Here is a 23,563-nt window from a genome sequence, read left to right on the forward strand (position 1 = left end):
CTTCTAAATAAATCCGCTACAAGTTTGCAAGATTCCCTGACTAAATTGAATAACTGTTGTAATAGATATGATACGAAGGTCAGCAATAAAAAGACAAAGACAATGAAAATAGATTGGATCATTGAAAATATTACTCGTGTTTTGAACGAAGAACCTGTGGAACAAGTAAAACATTTCCGCTACTTAGGCACGATTTTTAGTGAAGGTGGTAAATCAAATATGGAAATAGACAACAGAATCAACAAAGCTGGTATGGTGGGAAGTCAATTGAATAAATTCAAAAGGAATAAGAGAGAAATTAGTTGGAACACTAAATTAGCTGTATACAAGACAGTGTTCAAACCAGTTTTAACTTATGGATCTGAGAACTGGGTTAGAAGTAAAACACTTGAATAAAGACTAGAGACCGCAGATATGAGAGTCCTGAGAAAGATTAGAGGTGTGATCAGATGGCATCAATGGCAATACCATATTAAAAACGAGGATATTAGGAAAGAACTTGACTTTGTCAGCATCCAGGAATGCGTTAGCAGAGCTAATCTAAGGTGGTATGGTCACTTACACAGAATGGGTGAGAAAAGATTAGCAAAACAAGTGTTCTCTGCCAGGTTGGCAGGAAAACGACACAGAGGAAGACTAAGATATAGGTGGATTGATACGGTACAAAGTGCCTTACATGATAGTAATATAAGATCTGATAATGTTGGAGTCTTGACAAGTAACAGACTGATTTGGTGGAAAATTGTAGATAGGAAGTTAGGGATGATGTAAATTTTTCATGTAGTACTATCATATCCTGTATACCCTTTGAGGTTACATGTCAGGAATTTGATGATGATGAATTTTTTTTGTAAAATTAAACAATTGATTTTTATTAACTTTGATGATTTTATCCTCTAATATAGCTTATACCGTAATTTTTTTTCCCAAATTTACGCTACTGATGGATGAATTATAATTATTCCTATTGTTTATTGTATTTGCTTAACATGATTTTGCTTACTGTGCATTAATTGATGGATTAATTAATCGCATTAAGCGTGGTTTTCCTGTACTCATTCTAATTATGAAAAAAACTCTACTATCAAGTTTTCTTCTTTCAGAAATAACAATCTATTGCCTTAATCTTAGAAAAATATTATTACTAATGTAAACATTCTGAGTTCATTTAGTTCACCAAGTTGGAATAGGCAAAGCATGGTTGAATGAAGATACAAATGTCCTGATATAAAAATGGAAGGGTATAATGTTTTTTGTGAAGAGAGGAAGAACTGCTGTAGTATGGAATTATGCCTGCACAAGGTTGAGATCCAAGGTAGAAAACAGTGGCAGTGGTTTTGAAGCAGCATGGTTTGAGATGGAGGATGACAGGATGAGATATTTAATTGGTTGTTGTTATAGGCCTGGGTATGTGAAGGGTGGAGACAAAGAAATGTGGAGCAAATTAGTTTAGCAAAAGAAGAGTATGTTATTAGTGATTTTAATTATGGTAATGCTGATTGCAATAAATAGGTAGCATCTGGGCATAAGGAGAATGAATTTGAGTTTTGTGGGACAGCTATATTAGGCAATATTTACTTGTGTAAATAAATTTATTCTCAGAGTAAAGACTTAACTCTTGTGTGTCCTAGACACACAATGGTTAAGAATCTTAGATCATATTATATCATCAGAGATTGTGATTGGGAATGGAGCGGCTAATCTTACCCCGGTTGGCAAGGGTGACCAAGAAGCAATCACCTGGAATTGTAGCTGCTCACATGAGAACTGCGAGAAAAGGATATATGTAGAACTACAAGGCTAGTGATTATGAAAAACTTAAGACAACTGGGAACTATAGTGTGGAAAGAGGAATTGGGTGAAAAGGAGATAGATACTGCTTGGGCACTAATCAAGAACTAATTAACAGTAGCAATGTCTGAATGTATCCCAAATGACAAAAGGCTGAATAAAGTAGGTGTAAAATGAATGAATGAAGAAATTAAGCATGCAATCAAGAAAAAAAAAAAAAGCACTGTGGAGGTGGCAGCAGAAGATGAATAATGATAATGAGTTGCATACAGAGTACAAAAAGCAGACATGGAAAGTGACTCGGTTGGTAAGGGCAGCAAAAGTGCAGTATGAGCAGAAATTAGACAATCAGGCCAAGAAAAAATTCCTAGAGTTTTTTTAATATGTGGCAAGTAAAAGAAAGAATGATTATGGGAGAATAACATGAAAATGATAGATTTGTAACTGTAGCAGAGGATATAGTTGAGATATTGACCTATTTGTCAGGGTATTTCATCCTCATGAATGTGACATGTTAAAGAGGAAGTGGGAATTCGCAGAATGATTGTTCCAGGGAGTTAACAGAGCCCTTAGCATACCTATTTAACAACAGCCTTGCAACAGGAAGAGTCCCACAGAAGTGAAAGGAGAGTAAAATTATTCCACTTCAAAAAGGGAGTGAAGTTTTTAGAGAAGGATCTGAATAGATTATGTGAGCAGAGCTACCAGTTCAGTGTTACAAAGTGTAAGATCTTGAAATTTGGTAAGTCAGTATGAGATGCATAGTATACAATTAATAAGGAAATTTTGAAGGAGGTGGAGAAGATGAAAGATTTGGGAGTGGTGAGTGAACAGAGACTTGAAGTTTAGGATCACTTGCTAAAACTGCAAGGAGAATAACAAAAGATCATGGCAATGATGAGAACCTTAACATGTAGAAGTAGAAAAAGGTTATGAATTGCCTTGTACAAGGCCTTGATCAGGCCACATATGAACTACTGTGCACAGATCAAGTTACTTGGTTTTCAAGGAGGAGGAGAATATCTCAGAGATGGAGCAATCAGAGAAGATTCACTAAGGTAGTATAGCTCTGGAATGTAAAAACAGATCAAAGGAATGCAATCTGCAGAGTCTAGTGATCAGAAAAAAAGGTGGATATGATTAAGACATAACTGGCAAGAGGTTGTTACTAGTTTAACATGGAGATATGTTTTTCTAGAATAGAAGGGGAAGGATTGAACAAGAGGCCCTTCCTGGAGACTCTATAAAAAGGATGTGAATGAAGGAGTAGTGAGGAGCAGGTTCTTTGCACAGAAAGTAGCTGGTGAGGAATCCATTGCCTGAGAATGTGATGAGTACAGCAACCTATGAACAGGTTTCAGGCACAGTTAAATTATCTTTTTGTGTGAAAGTGTGGATTCCTGCAATGAGTCTTAATGGTGATAATAAGAATATCAAAAAGTTTTAATTTTTACTCAATTTTTAAAAGACTGGTTCTTAAAATATTTTAGCTAAAGGTTGTTTCATCCTTTTAAACTTATATCACTAAATGAAGAAATCTGAAGTAGTAGATACCACAAACCAAATTTGTACCATGGAATAAAAAATAATTACAAAACAAACAAAGAAGCTAGTTAAAACTGATTAGTTTATCAATGTTTACATTTGCATGTTCTCCCTATTCACAAGGTTTCTAATTGCTTTATGCTCATATGCTTGAATTTTTTTCTTCACCATGCCATAGCAGAATTCGAACCCACAGCTTGTTAGTTGGAGAGCAGGTATTTTAGCTGGGCCAACCAACTGGCTATGCTTTGAAAAATGGCCCCTTTTGTAGTATATTTAAACATTAATAACATCATATATGTTGGTTATTTTCCAACATTTATAATGTTATTATTAATTATTGCTTATTTGTTTGTTTGTCCAAACAAACAAACAAGCAATCTAAAATACAAATTTATTTAAGTTAAGGGATATTACATCCCATATTGTTTCTTAGCCAAATAAGAAACTCAAAGAGTTTCATGCCGAATATAGAAACTATATAAAGTTTGGTGATTCCAAGCGTAAGCAAATACCTGGATAGTGCAACTGACCCATTTGGTAGTGGAACACTGAGGCAACTCATAGTAAGGGTGGAGCAAGCACTGATCACTATTCTTGGTATTTTTCCCATAATGTGAACTTAGCTCCTAGGAGCTGTATTACTGTTCTACATTATGAGAGAAGGTCACTACCCAGACCGGTTTCAACCTTTATTGAGTCTCATCAGTGAATAGGTAGACCTAGTTAATACCAAGTTTATAGCGAACAGAACTTACATACCCTACTATTCTTGGTATTTTTCCCGTAATGTGAACTTAGCTCCTAGGAATTGTATTACTGTTCTACATTCGGCATGAAACTCTGAGTTTCTTATTCGGTTAAGAAACAATATGGGATGTAATATCCCTTAACTTAAAAAAGTTCATGTCACCAAATTGAAGCCTTTGGCTCTTCATATAATTACTAAAAAACAAATATTCCTGAAATCAAGTTTCAAAGTTAACAAAAGACTAAAAAAAAAGACAGTTGAACTTTTAATGCAGTTTCACACACAGTTGGTCAAAAGCTAGATTTTTCAATTTTAGGTGAAAATAAAATAATATAAAATAAAAAATGCATTTGAAGTACAATAAAAACATAACAGTATAAGATTACCAATCTAAGTTTTTATTTATTCCTACAAAAGATTCTAATCAGTACTATACTCTGGCTTGCCTTGCCTCACATCCTCTTTTCAGAAGGTACTAAGAAGGAAGAGCAATCGGGGTTGCAAAATAAACTACATCTTTTTTTGTTGACAAAAATCAAAATTTCTTTCTTATATCAGTGACTACACTGCTTACAAATATTAGACAGAAGAAAGTATGAAAGGAAAGAAATAACACCAGTGTATGTAGCATAAAAAAATAAGGTATAAAATGATTTCATACACAGAAAACATATCTATACTTTAAAAAGATTAGATGTATTAAAATACTTACAATTTCAGTGATAAATTCAATTACCAGATCTTCCAGAAGATCAACAGATTCAGTATAAGGATTCTGATCATCTCCAAATCCATACATCATACATCTCACTATAAACATATAAATTTAATTTAAATGTAAAATAAATCAAATCAAGACCAATGTAAATTATTCATTCAGCAACAAATTACTGTTAAAATATCTAGTCTTATAGAAAAAAAAAAAATCTACCTAATATCAAAGGATATCAGATTCCCACCCATTCTCCATTCCTTCCAACAAGAAGATATATGTACATTTCTACAACTACAGTGGAACACCATATCATGCTTCTGAATATTTACCTTCAGGATAATGTGCCACTACTTGCTAGATGTTTGCTAATAATGTTCTTAGTAGCAACTTTAACAAACCAACCAGCCATGGTAAATAATATATTATTATTATTTGACACCTCCAGGGAGTCAAAAGACTCATCGAGGGAGAGTGTGCCAACAGCATCGAACGATTGATCCCCTTCCAACTACTAACCACGCTCAAACTTGCTTAACTTTGCGTGAGCCATTAGTAGCAGAGAACCTTTGCTTATCTTCACTAATTTATATATTAACCTTTGTACCCACAAATATATCTTTGTACTAACAAATAATATACAGCTAAATACAATACCTTATGCAGATGATCAAGTAATAATTTCAAATTCAGAAGATAAACTCCAAATTGCAACTAACCATCTAAATGAAAATCTCTGAAACAAAAACAAAAGCTATGGCAATGTGTGGAAACACTATTCAAAAATTCAAAATTATGCTTAACAATAAAATAATAGAACAAGTTACAGAATTCAAATACTTGGGAAATACAATCTTGCAATACAATACTGATTTACAATTGGAAGCAAGACTACAAATTTACAATAGAATGAATGGCATAATTAAAAGAAATTTTGGAAAACAAATGACTAAAGAAACTCAATTAAGATCACATAACACGACCTCTAAACCATCTCTCAAATTTGGAAGTGAAACTTGAATTCTAAAACAAAGACTGGAAGCAGCACAGATGAAGTTTCTAAGACCTCTCGTGGGACTCACTAGGTTAGATAAAAAGAAACACACAGAAATAAGAGAATGATTAGATACAGAAAACATCATACAAGAAATAGAAGAATATCAGCAAAATTGGCTACACCACATAGAAAGGATGAATAATGATAGGATCCCAAAATTAGCATATAAATAAAAACCTACAGGAAGAAGAGATCACGGACATCCAAGATTAAGGTGGAAAGATCAACTTCATCTGCAGAGGAGGAACAGGACATAAAAGCCTACACCTGAATTGCTCAGATGACAACGACCTTTGTACTCATATTATTACAATGGTATCTCCATGGTATTTCAAATTAAACGGTGAGCTTTGATCTATAATTTGTATGGTGGGTAAACATGTCATGGTAAGAGAAAGAATAACCTTAATGAGTGCTCATCATCATCAAATTCCTGATATGTACCCTCAAGGGGGGTATACAGGATATGATAGTACTACATGAAAAATTTACATCATCCCTAACTTCCTATCTACAATTTTCCTCCAAATCAGTCTGTTACTTGTCAAGACTCCAATATTATCATTATCAGATCTTATATTTCTATCGTCTAAGGCACACTGTACCGTATCAATACACCTATATCTTAGTCATCCTCTGGGTCATTTTCCTGCCAACCTGATAGAGAACACATGTTTTGCTAATCTTTCCTTGCCCATTCTGTTTAAGTCACCATACCACCTGAGATTAGCTCTGCCAGAGCACTCCTGGATGCCAAAAATATCAAGTTCTTTCCTAATATCCTCATTTTTAATATGATATTGCCATTGATGGCATCTGTTCAAGCCTCTAATCTTTCTCAGGACTCTCATATCTGCGGTCTCTAGTCTTTGGTCAAGTGTTTTACTTCTAACCCAGCTCTCAGATTCATAAGTTAAAACTGGTTTGACCACCATCTTGTATACAGCTAATTTAGTGTTCAGACTAATTTCTCCCTTATTCCATATGAATTTATTCAATTGACTTCCTACCATACCAGCTTTGTTGATTCTGTTGTCTATTTCCATATTTAATTTACCATCTTCACTAAAAGTCGTGCCTAAGTAGCTGAAATGTTTTACTTGTTCCACAGGTTCCCCGTTCACAACACAGTTGACATTTTCAACAATTCTCACTATTTTCATTGTCTTTGTCTTTTTAATGCTGACCTTCATACCATATCTATTACAACAGTTATTCAATTTAGTCAGGGAATTTTGCCAACTTGTAGCGGATTTATTCAGAAGTATAACATCGTCTGTATAAAGCAAAGAACTGACATTAACATCTCCAATTCTGATATCATGTTTAATACCACTTTCCTTCATAATGTGATCATATAGATAATGAATAACAGAGGGGATAATGTACATCCTTGTCTCACACCAGATTTAACATTAAACCATCTTCCTGTACATCCTTCAATTCTAACTGCCGACTTACAACTCAAATACAGACCAAGTATTGATTGATATAATGCCCATTGACACCATATAACTGTAGCATATTGAATAGATTCTCTCTTGGCACCTTGTCATATGCCTTTTACAGATTGACCAAACTTAAATACAGATCTTTGTTATATTCCCATGATTTCTCCACTATTTGTCGTAAAGTGAAGATCTGAACCTGACAGCCTCTATTTGGCCTGAATCCAGCTTGTTCTTCACCAAGCTTTTTTTCCACAATTCTTGTGAACCGTTTTTCAAGTATACTTGCATAGATCTTGACAGGAACACTCAGTACGGATATACTTCTGTAATTCTCACATTCAGTTTTATTTCCCTTCTTATATGTGGGTACTATTACAGCTCTACTCCAATCATCAGGAATTAGTCCCTCTGTTCAGGCCTTCTGAACTATGTAGTGCAGCCACTGTAAGACTTTTATACCACCATACTTCAGCATTTCTGGTCGAATATCATCTACTCCTGCTGCCTTTCCACATTTCAAGCCTTTGATGGCTTCTTCTACTTCAAGTATGGATATGTATTTCTGACTGCATGCCTGGTCAGTGTTTTTTACCACTGTGCTGTCATCACTGCTTGTTTCATTTAGCAATTTTTCGAAGTAATTACTCCATACTTCAAGGATATCTTTTTCTCCTGTTTTCATGTCACCTTTATCATCTCTAACTCCTTTTACAGCACTCTTTTCTCCATTTCTAAGCTTCTTCAACAACCTCCAGAATATCTTGCCACCTTCTTAATATTTATTTTCTATGTTCTTGCCAAAGTCCTCCCATGACTTTTGTTTAGCTAGTTTTACACAGCATTTCGCTTTCTTACATTTGTCTCTGTATTCTCTAAGAGCAAAAGCTAACTTATTTGCCAGGAACGTTTGATATGATTTCTTCTTATCCTTCACTGCCTCTTTAACTTCCTGTTTCCACCATGGAGTCCTTATTTTTCTATCCTTGCAGACAACCTCACCACATGCCTCTCTGGTTGAATAAATCAGGGTTTTCTTCAAGGATTGCCACTGAATCTCCAAGGTTTGGTTCCTGTTCTCAAATTCTTTCATTTTTTTCTTCAATAATCTTTGTGTATGTTAGTCTACAGTTCACATATGAGTGCTGCTCAACTTTTATTCGCTTTAAAATTTTCTTACATGTTATTCTTTTCAATATGAAATTCAATTTTATCCTGCTCAAGACTAAATAGTGATCACTTCCAATTTCAAATTCTCTGTACACTCTGGTGTCCTGCACCAGGGAAAAAACATCACTATCAACAATAACATAGTCAATGAGACTTTTCTTATTCCTTGCCTCTTCTCTCCATGTGAATTTGTGCACATTTTATGTTGGAACATGGTGTTAGTAATAACCAGTCTATGTCCTGAGCAAAATCCAACAGGTATTTGCCATTATTATTAGCTTTGCTCTTTTCTCCAAATTTTCCCAAAATATTTTTGCATGTCTGACAATCATTTCCTACTCTGCTATTTAGATCCCCAATAAGAATCAACTTTTCCTTTTTCACTGTGTCAGTTGCTTTCTCTAAAGCATAAAAAAATTCCTCCACTTCTATCTTAGGAGCCTTCTGTGGGACCATAGGCACAAATAAGTCTCATTGTCCAGTTCCCCATTCTCATATTTGCCCACATCACTCTACTTGAGACTGCCTGCCATTCAAGAAGATTAGCCTCATATTTTGTGTTGAATGTTGATTGTCATTGCCTGAATATAACATTTTGTATTTATTGTTCAGAAAGATCTCACTAGTTTTTCTCTTTTTTGTTTCGTTTCAGTCACTCCTATTATGTCAATCTGGTACTTATCTAATTCCTCAGCTAGCTCATAGAAAAAAATGAAAAAAGTTTAAACTTTTCTGTTTACAGAAAATCAACAACTACAGGAAGATTTCTTAATTCAGGTGCACACCACCACCCCTCACAAAAAATAGGTATAACAAAAACGTTGAGAGACAGAGCATATCCAGCATGGAAAAAAAAGCGGAATGAGGAATTACACTACTTAACACAGAACCTCATACTTAATAGATAATAGATTTGAGCCAAAAACAATCAAGAAAATCATGAACACAGCTCCCACAATCAATGTAGAAAAACAAAATTTCAAGAACACAATCTCACTGCCATACATCAAAAATGTCACAGACAGACTAGGGACATTGCTCTGCAAGTACAGTTTAAAAGTAGCTTTAACTAATTTATCTCTTATTCCATATAAATTTATTTAGCTGACTTCTTACATACCAGCTTTACTAATTTTCTGTATTTCCATATTTAATTGACCACTTTCACTAAAAATCGTGTCCAAATAACTGAAATGTTTTACTTGTTCTAAAAGTTCACCATTCAGTATATAATTAATTTTTCAATGTTTATGCATATTTTCATTGTCTTTATCTTTTTTATTGCTGATTTTCATGCCAAATTTATCACAACAGTTATTCAATTTAGTCAGGGAATCTTGCAGACTCATACTGGATTTATTCAATAGTATAACATCATCTGCATAAAGTAAAGAGCTAAGATTAACATCAATTTTGATATCAGATTGAATACCTCTTTCCTTCATAATGTGATCCTTATCAATAACGAATAATAGTGGAGATAATGTGCACCTTATCACACCTGATTTTACCTGAAACCTTTTTCAATTCTAAACTGATAACTTAAAGCTTAAATAGAGAATATATATATTGCTTGATATGTCCCATTTACACTACATAACTGTAGCATTTTGAAGAGCTTTCCTCTTGGCACTTTGTCATATGCCTTTTCCAGATCAACAACAGTTAGAATTGAAGGAGGTGGAAAATAGTTTGATGTAAAATCATGTAAGAGAAGGATATACAATATCTCCACTTTATTCATCATCTATACAGATCACATTACGTTATGAAAGCAGGTGGCATAGAATTTGATATCAAAATTGGCAATATTGAACTCAACACTTTACTTTATGCACACAACATTATACTGATAAAGAAATTTGCCACCAGTCTTTTGAACTATAAACTGAATGTCTGCTGTAATATGTAAAGACAAACTATGCAAATAGGTAGGAACAGAAAACACTGACTGCTTGATAAAGAACAAGTAAAATATTCAGTTGCCAATATCTAAATTAAATCAGTGAATTGATAACAGTATTTGCAAAGCTGCTACACTGGGGAGTCAGATGAATAAATTTATATGGAATGAGAGAAATTAGCCACAGCATACTAAACAAATAGTATACAAGACAGTATACTATTATTTTAGTATTTAAAACTAATTTTAACGGGGTGCTTAAGGGTCAAAGCTGTATAACTGAGAGGAGACCTCCACATAGCCTTTAAAGGAATGCGGAGAACCGACCAGGGCTTCTGACCTAATGTCCAATCCTCACCTTCTCGTGGTGCACCCTGTTGGGTATCTACTTTGATACTGAACGAACGAGGATGGGCTGGCAATTTGGGATTTAGCCGACCAAATTGTATTCTTATTGGTTAAACCAAAATAAAAAATGATGGTACAACATGACAAAATTTCATGCCGGCTGGGGCGTCGCCCGGTTAAACAAGGCCCCCGTTGTTTTCGCCAGGGAACCAGGGCGAACAGCGAAAAGTCAGCTACTGGAACAAATCTGAAAACAAACCCCAACTCAACATCACCAGAGTTAAAGATCGGTACTATCAACGTAAGAAGCCTGAATGGCAAAGAAATGGAGCTAGCTGAGGAATTAGATAAGTACCAGATCGACATAATAGGGGTGACTGAAACAAAAAAGACCAAAACTGGTGAGATCTTTCTGAGCAATAAATACAAAATGTTATATTCAGGCAATGACAATCAAGGAAAAGAAGGAGTAGCCATAGTATTCAACACAAAATACGAGGCTAATCTTCTTGAATGGCAGTCAGTCTCAAGTAGAGTAATGTGGGCAAATATGAGAATAGGGAACTGGACAATGAGACTTATTTGTGCCTATGGTCCCACAGAAGGTTCTACTAAGGTAGAAGTGGAGGAATTTTTTGAGGCTTTAGAAAAAGCAACTGACACAATGAAAAAGGAAAAGTTGGTCCTTGTTGGGGATCTAAATAGTAGAGTAGGAAATGATTGTGAGACATACAAAAATATTTTGGGAAAATTTGGAGAAAAGAGCAAAGCTAATAATAATGGCAAATACCTGTTGGATTTCTGCTCAGGACATGGACTGGTTATTACTAACACCATGTTCCAACATAAAAGTGTGCACAAATTCACATGGAGAGAAGAGGCTAGGAATAAGAAAAGTCTCATTGACTATGTTATTGTTGATAGTGATGTTTTCTCCCTGGTGCAGGACACCAGAGTGTACAGAGGATTTGAAATTGGAAGTGATCACTATTTAGTCTTGAGCAGCATAAAATTGAATTTCATATTGAAAAGAATAACATGTAAGAAAGTTTTAAAGCGAATAAAAGTTGAGCAGCTCTCAGATGTAAACTGTAGACTAAAATACAGAAATATTATTGAAAAGAAAATGAAAGAGTTTGAGAACAGGAATCAAACCTTGGAGATTCAGTGGCAAACTCTGAAGGAAACATTGATTGATTCTGCCAGAGAGGCATGTGGTGAGGTTGTGTGCAAAGATAAAAAAATCAGAACTCCCTGGTGGACACAGGAAGTTAAAGAGGCAGTGAAGGAAAAGAAGAAAGCAAATCAAAAGTTCCTGGCAAATAAGTCAGCTTTTACTCTTACAGAATACAGAGACAAATGTAAGAAAGCTAAACAGTGTGTAAAACTAGCTAAACAAAAGTCATGGGAGGACTTTGGCAAGAATATAGAAAATAAATATCAAGAAGGTGGCAAAATATTCTGGAGGTTGTTGAAGAAGCTTAGGAATGGAGGAAAGAGTGCTGTAAAAGGAATTAGAGATGATAAAGGTGAAATGAAAACAGGAGAAAAAGATATCCTTGAAGTATGGAGTAAGTACTTTGAAAAACTGCTAAATGAAACAAGCAGTGATGACAGCACAGTGATAAAAAACACTGACCAGGCATGCAGTCAGGAATACATATCCATACTTGAAGTAGAAAAAGCCATCAAAGGCTTGAAATGTGGAAAGGCAGCAGGAGTAGATGATATTCGACCAGAAATGCTGAAGTATGGTGGTATAAGAGTCTTACAGTGGCTGCACTGCATAGTTCAGAAAGCCTGGACAGAGGGACGAATTCCCGATGATTGGAGTAGAGCTCTCATAGTACCCATATATAAAAAGGGAAATAAAACTGAATGTGAGAATTACAGAGGTATTTCCCTACTGAGTGTTCCTGGCAAGATCTATGCAAGTATACTTGAGAAACGGTTGAGAAGAATTGTGGAAGAAAAGCTTGGTGAAGAACAAGCTGGATTCAGGCCAAATAGAGGCTGTCAGGATCAGATCTTCACTTTACGACAAATAGTCGAGAAAGCATGGGAATATAACAAAGATCTGTATTTAAGTTTTGTCGATTTGGAAAAGGCATATGACAAAGTGCCAAGAGAGAAGCTATTCAATACGCTGCAGTTATATGGTGTCAATGGGGCATTATATCAAGCAATACTTAGTCTTTATTTGAGTTGTGAGTCAGCAGTTAGAATTGAAGGAAGTACAGGAAGATGGTTTAATGTTAAATCTGGTGTGAGACAAGGATGTACATTATCCCCTCTGTTATTCATTATCTATATGGATCACATTATGAAGGAATGTGGTATTAAACCTGATATCAAAATTGGAGATGTTAATGTCAGCTCTTTGCTTTATGCAGATGATGTTATACTTCTAAATAAATCCGCTACAAGTCTGCAAGATTCTTTGACTAAATTGAATAGCTGTTGTAATAGATATGGTATGAAGGTCAGCAATAAAAAGACAAAGACAATGAAAATAGGCAGAATCATTGAAAATGTCAACTGTGTTGTGAATGGAGAACCTGTGGAACAAGTAAAACATTTCAGCTACTTAGGCACAATTTTTACTGAAGATGGTAAACTAAATATAGAAATAGACAACAGAATCAGCAAAGCTGGTATCGTGGGAAGTCAATTGAATAAATTCATATGGAATAAGAAAGAAATTAGTCGGAACACTAAATTAGCTGTATACAAGACTGTGTTCAAACCAATTTTAACTTATGGATCTGAGAGCTGGGTCAGAAGTAAAACACTTGACCAAAGACTAGAGACCGCAGATATGAGAGTCCTGAGAAAGATTAGAGGCGTGAACAGATGGCATCAATGGCAATATCATATTAAAAATGAAGATATTAGGAAAGAACTTGACATTGTCAGCATCCAGGAATGCGTTAGCAGAGCTAATCTCAGATGGTATGGTCACTTAAATAGAATGGGAGAGGAAAGATTAGCAAAACAAGTGTTCTCTGCCAGGTTGGCAGGAAAACGACCCAGAGGAAGACCAAGATATAGGTGGATTGATACGGTACAAAGTGCCTTAGACGATAGAAATATAAGATCTGATAATGTTGGAGTCTTGACAAGTAACAGACTGATATGGAGGAAAATTGTAGATAGGAAGTTAGTAATGATGTAATTTTTTCATGTAGTACTGTCATATCCTGTACACCCCTTGAGGGTACATGTCAGGAATTTGATGATGATGATGATGATGATGAACTAATTTTAACTTATGGATTTGAGAATTAGGTTAGAAATAACAGAACTGATAAGAGATAGAAGAGATATGATTATTCTGAGAGAATTAGAGAAATGAACAGATGTCAACAGCCAAATCATAATAAAAATTATATTAGAAAGGAACTTACTACTGTTAGCATTTAAGAATGTGTGTGTATGTGTGTGTGAACAGGACTAATTGACGGTAACAAACAAAATGGAAGATGAAAGATTAGCAAAACAAGTGTTTGGTGGCAAGTTATTTATTTCAGACAAATTATGGAGACTACAACTGTGTTAGAAATAATTACTTTCATTTCCTGACGTTTTGACCTTCATATTAAGGTCATAATCTGGCGTATACACATTACACACACAGACTCTCGAACGCTTCTAACTTTGAACGTTCCAGAGTTAAAACGCTTGAGAATGCAAGAAATTTGATTCGCAGCTCGAACAGAGTTTCTAAGTTCGAACTATAGTCCAGGAACTCAGAGTCATATAGCATTAGACAGTTTCGGCATGCTTCTCCCCCACTAATTTCCCTCACTCACCTCCCCGTGCCTGCGCAGTGTGTGTCTGTCTCAGTCTGCTGTGCATTGTTCCTTACTTTACACAGCCTAGTCATTGCACGATACGTTTGTGTAGAGAATTTTTAACTGTTTTTGGCATTTTTTTTTATTGCCCATGGCATCCAACAAGAATGTAGAAAGAACAAAACCTAAAAGAAAAGTGTAGTATCGACAATTGAGGCAAAAAAATAAATTATCATGAAACACGAAAGCGGTACACGTCTGACGGATCTTGCGACGATGTTTAAAATGTCAAAGTCAACATTTTAAAAGTAGCATTAAATATATAGCATTCTTAAGAATAAGGAAGCAATAAAAGCAGCAAATGTGGCTAAAGGTGTGACAACATTGACCTCCAGGAGATCATATGTTATTGAAGGATGGAAAAACTCCTTTTAGTGTGGATAAACGAGAAGCGATTACATGGTGACGTTATTACTGAGAGAATTATTTGTGAGAAAGTCAAACATCTGCATAGTGAACTTAAGAAACACACACCTGAGACCAGTACTGAAAATGGGGAGTTTAAAGGAAATAGAGGCTGGGTCAATGAATTCAAAAAACGAACTGGGATCCATAGTGTTGTCATGCACGGAGAGGTTGTGAGTGCCGATGTAGAAGAAGCAGAGAAATTTGTAAAAACCTTTAAGGAGTACTTATATAGTGAGGGATTTGTATCTCAACAGGTTTTTAATTGCAATGAAACAGGTCTTTTTTGGAAAAAAATGCCCAAAAGGACCTATATCACAAAAGAAGAAAAGACGGCACCAGGATATAAACTCATGAAAGATAGAATTACTTTGCTGCTTTGTGGTAATGCTAGTGGAGACTGCAAGATAAAGTCTTTGCTCATTTACCATTCTGAAAATCCACGCATTTTTAAAAAGAACAATGTCATAAAAAGCAAATTCAGTGTTATGTGAAGGGCCGACATGAAAGCGTGGGTTACCAGAGAGTTTCACTGAGTGGATTTATCAAGAATTTGCTTTCACTGTAAAAGCTTATCTTACTGAAAGTTATTTCAGTAATCTACCATTAAAAGCTCTTCTAGTGATGGACAATGCTCCTGCTCATTCCCCAAATTTAGAGGAGGATTTAGTTGGTGAATTCAGTTTCATCAAGCTAAAGTTTTTGCCACCCAATACCACTCCTATTACAAACCATGGACCAGCAAGTGATTTCAAACTTCAAAAAACTGTATATTAAGACTATGTTTCAACACTTTGAAATAACCAATGCCACAGAACTGACTCTTAAAGAATTTTGGAAAGAGCATTACAATATTCTTCATTGTTTAAGGATTGTCAATAAGGCATTGAAAGAAGTTTCTATTAAAACAATAATTTCTGCTTGGAAAAAACTCTGGCCAGATTGTATTTCAGTCAGTGAAGTAGTAAGCTGTGAAGAGTCTGTTGTAAATGAAATTGTGTCTTTGGGTAAAGCTATGGGATTAGAGGTAAGTGATGAGGATGTAGAGGAGTTAATAGATGATCATAAAACCGAATTCAGCACAGAAGAACTTCAACAACAAAAAGAAGTGGAAAAAGAAATTTTTATGGAAGAGAAGGATGCCAAAGGATGCATTTCCAATGCTGACCTTTCAAGAATTGTTCTCTGTTTAGGTTAGAACACAAGCTATTGTGGAAAAATGGCACCCTAATAAGACAATAGTGACCATGAATATCGACTTATTCAATGACAACATGATGGGTTATTTTAAAAATATCAAAGAAAATCGTCAGTGCCATACAATATTAGATAGATTAATCTCTGTAGAAAAAAGAGAACGTGAATCAGCATTCTCAACTCCAGTCAAGCAGAAAGAAGATTCTTAACAATGGGAGCATTATTTTCGTCTTTGTGATTTTTATATTAAAAAAATATAATTCAATGTTATTTTTATGTTGTAATAATTAAATATGAGATTATTTTGTTTAATTATTTTCTAAGTTATTAACATTAAAAAACCTAAAATAGATAAAATTTAAAAAAATTATTGAAATTTTTTGGATATGGGAATGGATTATTTCGCTTTCCATTATTTCTTATGTAAAATCTTGATTCGGACTTCGAATGATTCATAGTTCGAATGGGTTTCTGGAACAAATTAAATACGAACTACGAGGCACCTCTGTATTACATTTCAAACAGTATGCCAAAGAGACAATAATTTGATCAACCATTATTCTACTGGCATGACCTCTAGTGGAAAAAAAGTTTGTACATGGCTTGAAAGCATACAGCAGGAATTTGTTAATGATTATTGGTATTATTCAGTATTCACAACGTTAAATGATTTTTCATCCTACACTTCATAATTTTGGGCAGTATATTGAAATATGGAATCCTCATAAGTTTTAGAGTATCAATGAAAATAACTTGCAAACTGACAGCTTCTTAAGCAATGCACTTGATATCTGATTAATTTTTTTTGGATTTGTTGTCTGAATTATGTCTAAATAGATACTAAGAAATTGTAATGAAAGGCTAGTAATCGATCATTGATTAACTGAATGCTAATTATAATCAAATAACATTTGATACCAAATGTAACGCTTACAGAATATATCTTGAATGATAAATACCAGGTTTTAACTAGCATGTGTTTGTGTGTGTGTGTGTGTATATATATATATATATATATATATTTTTTTTTTAATATATACTAGATGTATTTCCTCTACATCAGTGTTTCTCAACATGACGTACGCCTCACGGGGGGGGAATTAGAAAATGATGCTGCATTCGTCACCTCATCACCGATATACTCAAAAAACTCGCCATTGTCAGCAATAAATTGTCGATGTTGCAACCCTGACTTTCCGAGAAAAAAGCTGACATCATTAATACAGCAGTCAACATAAATACAGTATCAAGAAGAACTCTCAGAAAAGCAAAATGATGAGTCTATTAGAACTTTATTCAACATAAAAGGAACAATGGCATGGCTTTCTGATGAGACAGAAACGAAAGACCGAAATTCAACTAATTTTGCAAAAAAAAAATACTGTTGCCCTTCCCGTTGTCATATTTAGTTGAATGTGGCTTTAGTGCTGTAAATGACTTGCTACTGAAAAAAAGAAATCATCTGGATATCACAAACCATGGGGATTTGAGATTGAAAATGACTAAATCAGTACCTTAAATAAAAACTCTTTGCAGCAGACATCAAGCTCAAGGATCACATTAACTTGGATTTTATTTTCCCGAGTTCAGTTCGATTTATGTTTTATAATATACAAAGTGTAATATAAAATTTATATTCATCAAATTAAAAATAGTTTTACCTATGTTCCTTTTTTATTTAAAGTACATATTTATATTATACTTTTTTCAGAACTTGGCTGATTATTATGCTGGGGGCATCAAAATCTTTGAAGCGTCGAGGTGGGGCATGATCCAAAAAATGTTAGGAAACACTGCTCTACATGTTTCTGTTATGATGCTGTGAGCAACAGACAGCAAAAAACATGTAGAGAATATATATCTAGTATAAATAATTAAAAAAAAAAATACCAAGTTTTAACTAGCATGCATCATTCAAGATAAGCTACTTGGTGAATTGCATAAAATTAATACATCTGGTAGCAATGTTAGGGATAACGTAGGTAGAAAGTAGGAATTGAATAGTTCTTATAGTCCATAATATTCCAATCTTAGATTGACTTATTCTGTTAGAGGGTGATTACATTAATAATATCATATGCAATTAATACTCACATTCTTTGGAAAATAATCTTTTTCTTTTATCCCCACTTTGAGACTCCTGATTTTCTATCAAATCATCATCAAACTACAGACATAGAATATACAATGAATAATTACATTATAAATAAATATAATGAATTTAAAAATTATTTTAGTTCTAAAATCAAGTATATTTCTTCAATTATCATAATACAGTTTTGAGATATGCAAACATGCTTTCTAAATAGTAATTTTTGTTCAAGTTGGAAACATACCGAATTTGAGTGTTTGCATATCTCAAAACTAACTCATTCCTTCCCCAATCATAATGGCAATCATGCTACAAACCCCGCTTAGCCCAAAATTTATCTACATGTGTTTTTTCTATAAGAAATTAAAATATGTAGATAAAAAATTAATACACTTGTGTTTATTTCCATTATAATACTGATTATTTTAATACTAAAAAAGAAAATAGAAGCAATTCATAATAGCTTTTTTTTTTTTAAATTGACTCACCATGTCACAAGAATATAATAAATATAATAAAAATAATATGTAATAAATAAATATATAAAATAATGAATATGTTACTTTAATAAGCTGATGATAATTTTGCTGGATTTCAAACCAGCATCCTCAGAACAAAAAATAAAGCATACTGCACCTGTAGAAAGTAGAAGGTTTTTTTTTTTTTTTTTTTTTTTTTTTTTTTATGCTTAAGGTTTTTTATCCACAGTGCAAAACACACTTCCTTTTGGACATGTACAATGCTATGCATTATGGGAAGAGTCACTAGACAACCTTTATTGAGATCTCCTTAGTACATCCTAGTAACATACTGAGGTTCAATTAAAAAGTCTGACATATGACTTCTGCAGAAGTCACATATCCCATATGTTGCAACTTTCATATGGGAGCAAGTAAAAGTATCTTCCTCATTCTAGCTCCCTCTGACACTCAAAGGTCAAAAACAGTCTGGGTAGTGATCCTTCCCATAATGCATAGCAACATACATGTCGGAAATGAAGTGCCTTGCATTATGGGATACTGAGGCAACTGGTGTGAAGTCAACAGCTTTTATACAAAAGCCTAATGTAAAGATACTTCACATACAAGTTTGGTTTGCTTACACTTGGGTATAAGATTAAAACAAAAATAAAATTTTCTGTCTGTTAAGAATTTATTTAAGGCAGTAACTGGAAATAAATATTCTGCAAAATGATCTCCAGTAGATTATTTAAACACAGAACTACTGTTCTATCATAGCACCTTTAAAGTGCCATAATAGAACATAGTTCTTTCATCCATTACAATTCTGAATTGTTCCTTAATTTGATTGTTACTGCCTTGTCTATTTATAAGCAGGTTATAGTTTAATATATTATCACATGTATTTAGCTCTTGTGGTGATGAGAGTCAATACCACAAAAAAGTTAAACCGTCAACACCTAAGCAGCTTTCTACACATTTTATGACAGTTTTTCTCAACTGAAGTTGGTATGATTAGTATAAAAAGAGCTAACACACACAGTGCCGGCTTGAGGGTATGCCAGCCTGGTTGGCCAAGTGGATAGCATATCTTCTCTCCAGACAAAAGGCTGCTGGTTCAAATCCTGCCATGGGCATGGATGTTTGTGATTGTATGTGGAAATACCAGTGGTGGTTGGCAGCGGATGGTGTTGGTGTAGTTGCAGTCAGCTGGTGATTGAATGCTGGAGATGAAGTTGTGGAGCAGGTACCCTCTCTCAATGAATCCTTGGACTCCCTGGAGGGGTCAAATAATAACAATATGTAGTGCCCCTAGGCCAGTTTTATCAATGCATTGTAAGACAAGACAGGAATCATAAAATTGTTTATTGTTAAAAGCAGTTTATAGTTATTGCCAAAAAAAAAGTGAATATATAGAGCATTTTGGGGGTCACTGCTTGTACCACCAATGCTTAGACTACTACTTCAACTAATACTATTTTTTTTTTAATGATGTTGGCGCCCCAAAGCCGTTGTATCCTTAGGCCAGTGACTAAGCACCCCCCACCACACACACACACACACACAGTTAAGTTGGACAGATGATTTGCACTTCATTTTCTCTTTGTAGGGCTCCCTGAAGTACATGCCGATGAATCCTAAATGCACAGTGAGAAATATAAAATTCAATAACTAATTATTACACTGATTTCAGATATTTTGTATTATATAGTATGTTGGTAAACGAGTGGAGTATATGGAGTTGGAGGGAAGGAGGAAAAGAGGCAGGCCCAAGCTCGGGTGGAGGGATAAGGTGACAGAGGATCTTAGGGAGAAAGGATGGAGTCCAAAGGACACCCTGGACCGGAGAACTTGGAAGAGGAAGGTTAAAGATTGGTGCGCCGACCCTGTTTAACATGGGATAAGACAGAGTGAAAGAAGAAGAATTATGAAATAATTGCAAATCATAGCAGCCTTGTGGCAATCTTTCTGGTACTGTAATACTAAACCATCAGAAAGGTTTATAGGTTTGATTCTAGTTATCAACAAGAGGAATCTTTTTTAGGCCTTTGTTCAGCCAGTTCCAAAGTGCAATAAACTCTTGCTGCAGGCAAGTAGGATTTTTCCTCTTGGAAACCCAGGTTTCCAATCCACAATTCATAAAATTCACTGCAGAATTTCCACCATTTTAAGAAACAATACCAGTTAGGGTTTAGAATCATGAGATAGTGGTTCTACTACCATAATCTTGCCCCACATTACTTTAGTGGTTGATCTACTCTTCGGCTACAGCTTCCATATGATTTTATCTAACATATGCAATAGCAAAAAAATGCAACTTCAAAAAAAAAAAAAAAAAAAATTGAGTTCATATTTTAATTTTTTTTTTTTTTTAAACAACCATATGCCTGGGGAAGGAGTGTCCTAGGTTCGATTCCCATCCACAACGCGAGGAGCTAAAGGATCTTCCTCAGCCATAGCCAAGTTAGCTGGTCTTTGGCGTGGGCAGCAGGGTTTTTTCGGCCAGTTTATCTGGGGTTTTTCATCCCGCAAGCAGGCAAACCGGCCCCGTGAACACACAGGTTACAGTCATAAATACTTACGGCAAGGAAGGCCACGGGAAACCACCTTGCTCATAATCATCTCTCCCTAGAATGGTAGCATATAGCTACTCTCCCCCGGCCGTATGGCAGATGGGAACCAGAAGATGGTGATATGGATGGGCATAACACATATCCCACAATTAGTAAAAAATGTAACTAATGAGCAGTAGATATAATTGCAATCAAAGTTAAGTGTGTCAAATAACAGAATTACATTACATTTTATGCTACTTTACATAGACAAAGCGCTCAACTGACAATAGCAACCAATTCCATTCATTCACAACTCTAAGTGAAAAATCTAGTCCTCACATCCCCTACTAATTGCACCTGTATTCAACTTCCAGGGCTGACCTCTTGTTATGCATCTTCTAGCCAAGTGCTGAAACATTTCCCCTACACCAATCCTATACACTTTAAGAAACTTACTTCTATCTTTTCCCCTCTTCTTTTTTTTTTTTTTTGCCTACCAACCAACTTCTGCAATCCACACACTCTCATTCTCATAGGAAACATTCCACAGACCACTCACCATCTTGGTTACTCATCTCTGAATCCTCTCCTCCACTTCCTCATTCCCAAGAAACCCAGGATGACCAGACCCGAACACAGTAATCCAGATGTGGACATATCAAAGCCTTATAAAGAGAAATAACTTCCTTATCTCTACACATCAGTGTGTTCTTCAATAGCCAAATAATCTTATGAGCTACCTTAGCAATATGTCCTCAACTTCAATTCTGTCTACCACCACTTCTAAATCCATAGCTTCATCTACTTCCTAAAGTACAGTTCCATCAAAGTGGTACACAGCTTATAATCAATTCATCTCAAAATGCATAATAAACTGACACCTATTATCTTTTCTCCAGACTGACAGCCTATTTAAATCATCCTGTAAGCTCTCTACATTGTCTTGACTAACTATTATTCTACCTAATTTTGCATCAGTAAAAAAAACTGAATATTTCCTATATCATTAATGTGCAAATTAAACAATGTTGCCCCCCCCCCCAAGATTCATATTCTTATCCATCCATTCTTGAATTCAATTTTGGACCAATGTTTCCAGTAGTGGTCCTACATAGAACCTTGCAGTACACCACCTGTCACCTTGATTCTGCTCCTCTATCACAGGCTCTCATCCACATACTTAGTGTCATATCCATCCCCTATTTGTTGTAGTTTGTGTTTCATGTGGTATTTTGTCAAATGCCTTTGCAAAATCCAGAAGAATCATCGTGTAGCCATTTCCTTTATCCATTTCAGCTGTCACTGTTATAAAAAAGTAAATTATTAAGGCATGACTGACCTTCACAAAGCAATGTTGCCCCTCAGAGATTCATATTCTTATCCATCCATTCTTGAATTCGCTTTCTGACCAATGTTTCCAGTACTTTTACCACCATACCTGAGATACTGATTTGTCTATAATTTACTAATGAAGTCTAGAACCTCTTTTATGCAAAGGAATTATTTTGCCCTCTTTCCAATCCCTTGAAATTCTACCAAAACTGGTACTTAAATTAAAGAATCTAGTCAAAGACACTGCCTGCTCCCTTGCACATTCTCGCAAAACACGAGCTGATATCCCATCTAATCCCACAGTTGAATTTACTTTAAGATTCAGCGATATCCTAAGACTACTTAACTTTAAAAAATTATTAATTTATTACGTTTCGCTACCAACCGTTAAAGAAACCCTTCATTATTTTTAACCACATTAAAAGTTTTAAACAATTTCCTATCGGACAAAAAATTAGATGAAATAACCAATCCTTGAAATTATTCTATACATATTTCTCTTCATCAAAATAGCTTTCTCCTACCTAGTACCTCCACTGAATGTGAACGTAATCTCTCTCACTGTTACATTCTCAATATCTCTCCCTACTGGCTACAATGGATGACTATATATCACTGTAAAATCAGTAAGAGACTGACCTTACAGTGTTTCCGGTGATCTTTTCGGAATGAATCATGTATTCAATATTATGTAAGAGAATAAAAATAACCATATATAATATTACCGTTTCTGTGGACACTGGCTCGTAACTATCATCTAATCCTGAAGCCATAATGTTTGGAATTATATAAGCGCCCTCTCTGCTGAAAACATCTCTATATGTAGCATTGCTTCTGATATTATCCCCCGTTGGGTACATAATTTAACTTAATAATTATAAATACAACAAATCTTCTAAACCCTTATATCCCAAGGGAGCACACGAAACTTCTTTAGTGCTA

At 34.9% G+C, this 23,563-nt stretch overlaps 1 protein-coding gene across 1 annotated transcript in view; it reads right to left on the minus strand.

Annotated features, from left to right (window-relative positions):
* The window catches only part of LOC150095981 (transcription initiation factor TFIID subunit 13-like), a 32,298-nt gene extending 8,904 nt beyond the window's left edge, over positions 1-23,394 (minus strand). Inside the window, exons 1-3 of the mRNA XM_090409580.1 lie at positions 23,347-23,394; positions 18,276-18,348; positions 4,800-4,897 (exon numbers count right to left, since the gene is read on the minus strand). Coding sequence (XP_090265706.1) covers positions 4,800-4,897; positions 18,276-18,348; positions 23,347-23,394 — 219 coding nt within the window. The remainder of the gene's footprint in view (positions 1-4,799; positions 4,898-18,275; positions 18,349-23,346) is intronic.
* Positions 23,395-23,563: the final 169 nt, after the last annotated feature.

The sequence above is a fragment of the Typopeltis vanoorti genome, chromosome 19 (assembly GCF_054136105.1).
Source record: "Typopeltis vanoorti isolate ZY-2024b chromosome 19, IOZ_Tvanoo_1.0, whole genome shotgun sequence".
NCBI classification, from domain to species: Eukaryota; Metazoa; Arthropoda; class Arachnida; order Uropygi; family Thelyphonidae; genus Typopeltis; species Typopeltis vanoorti.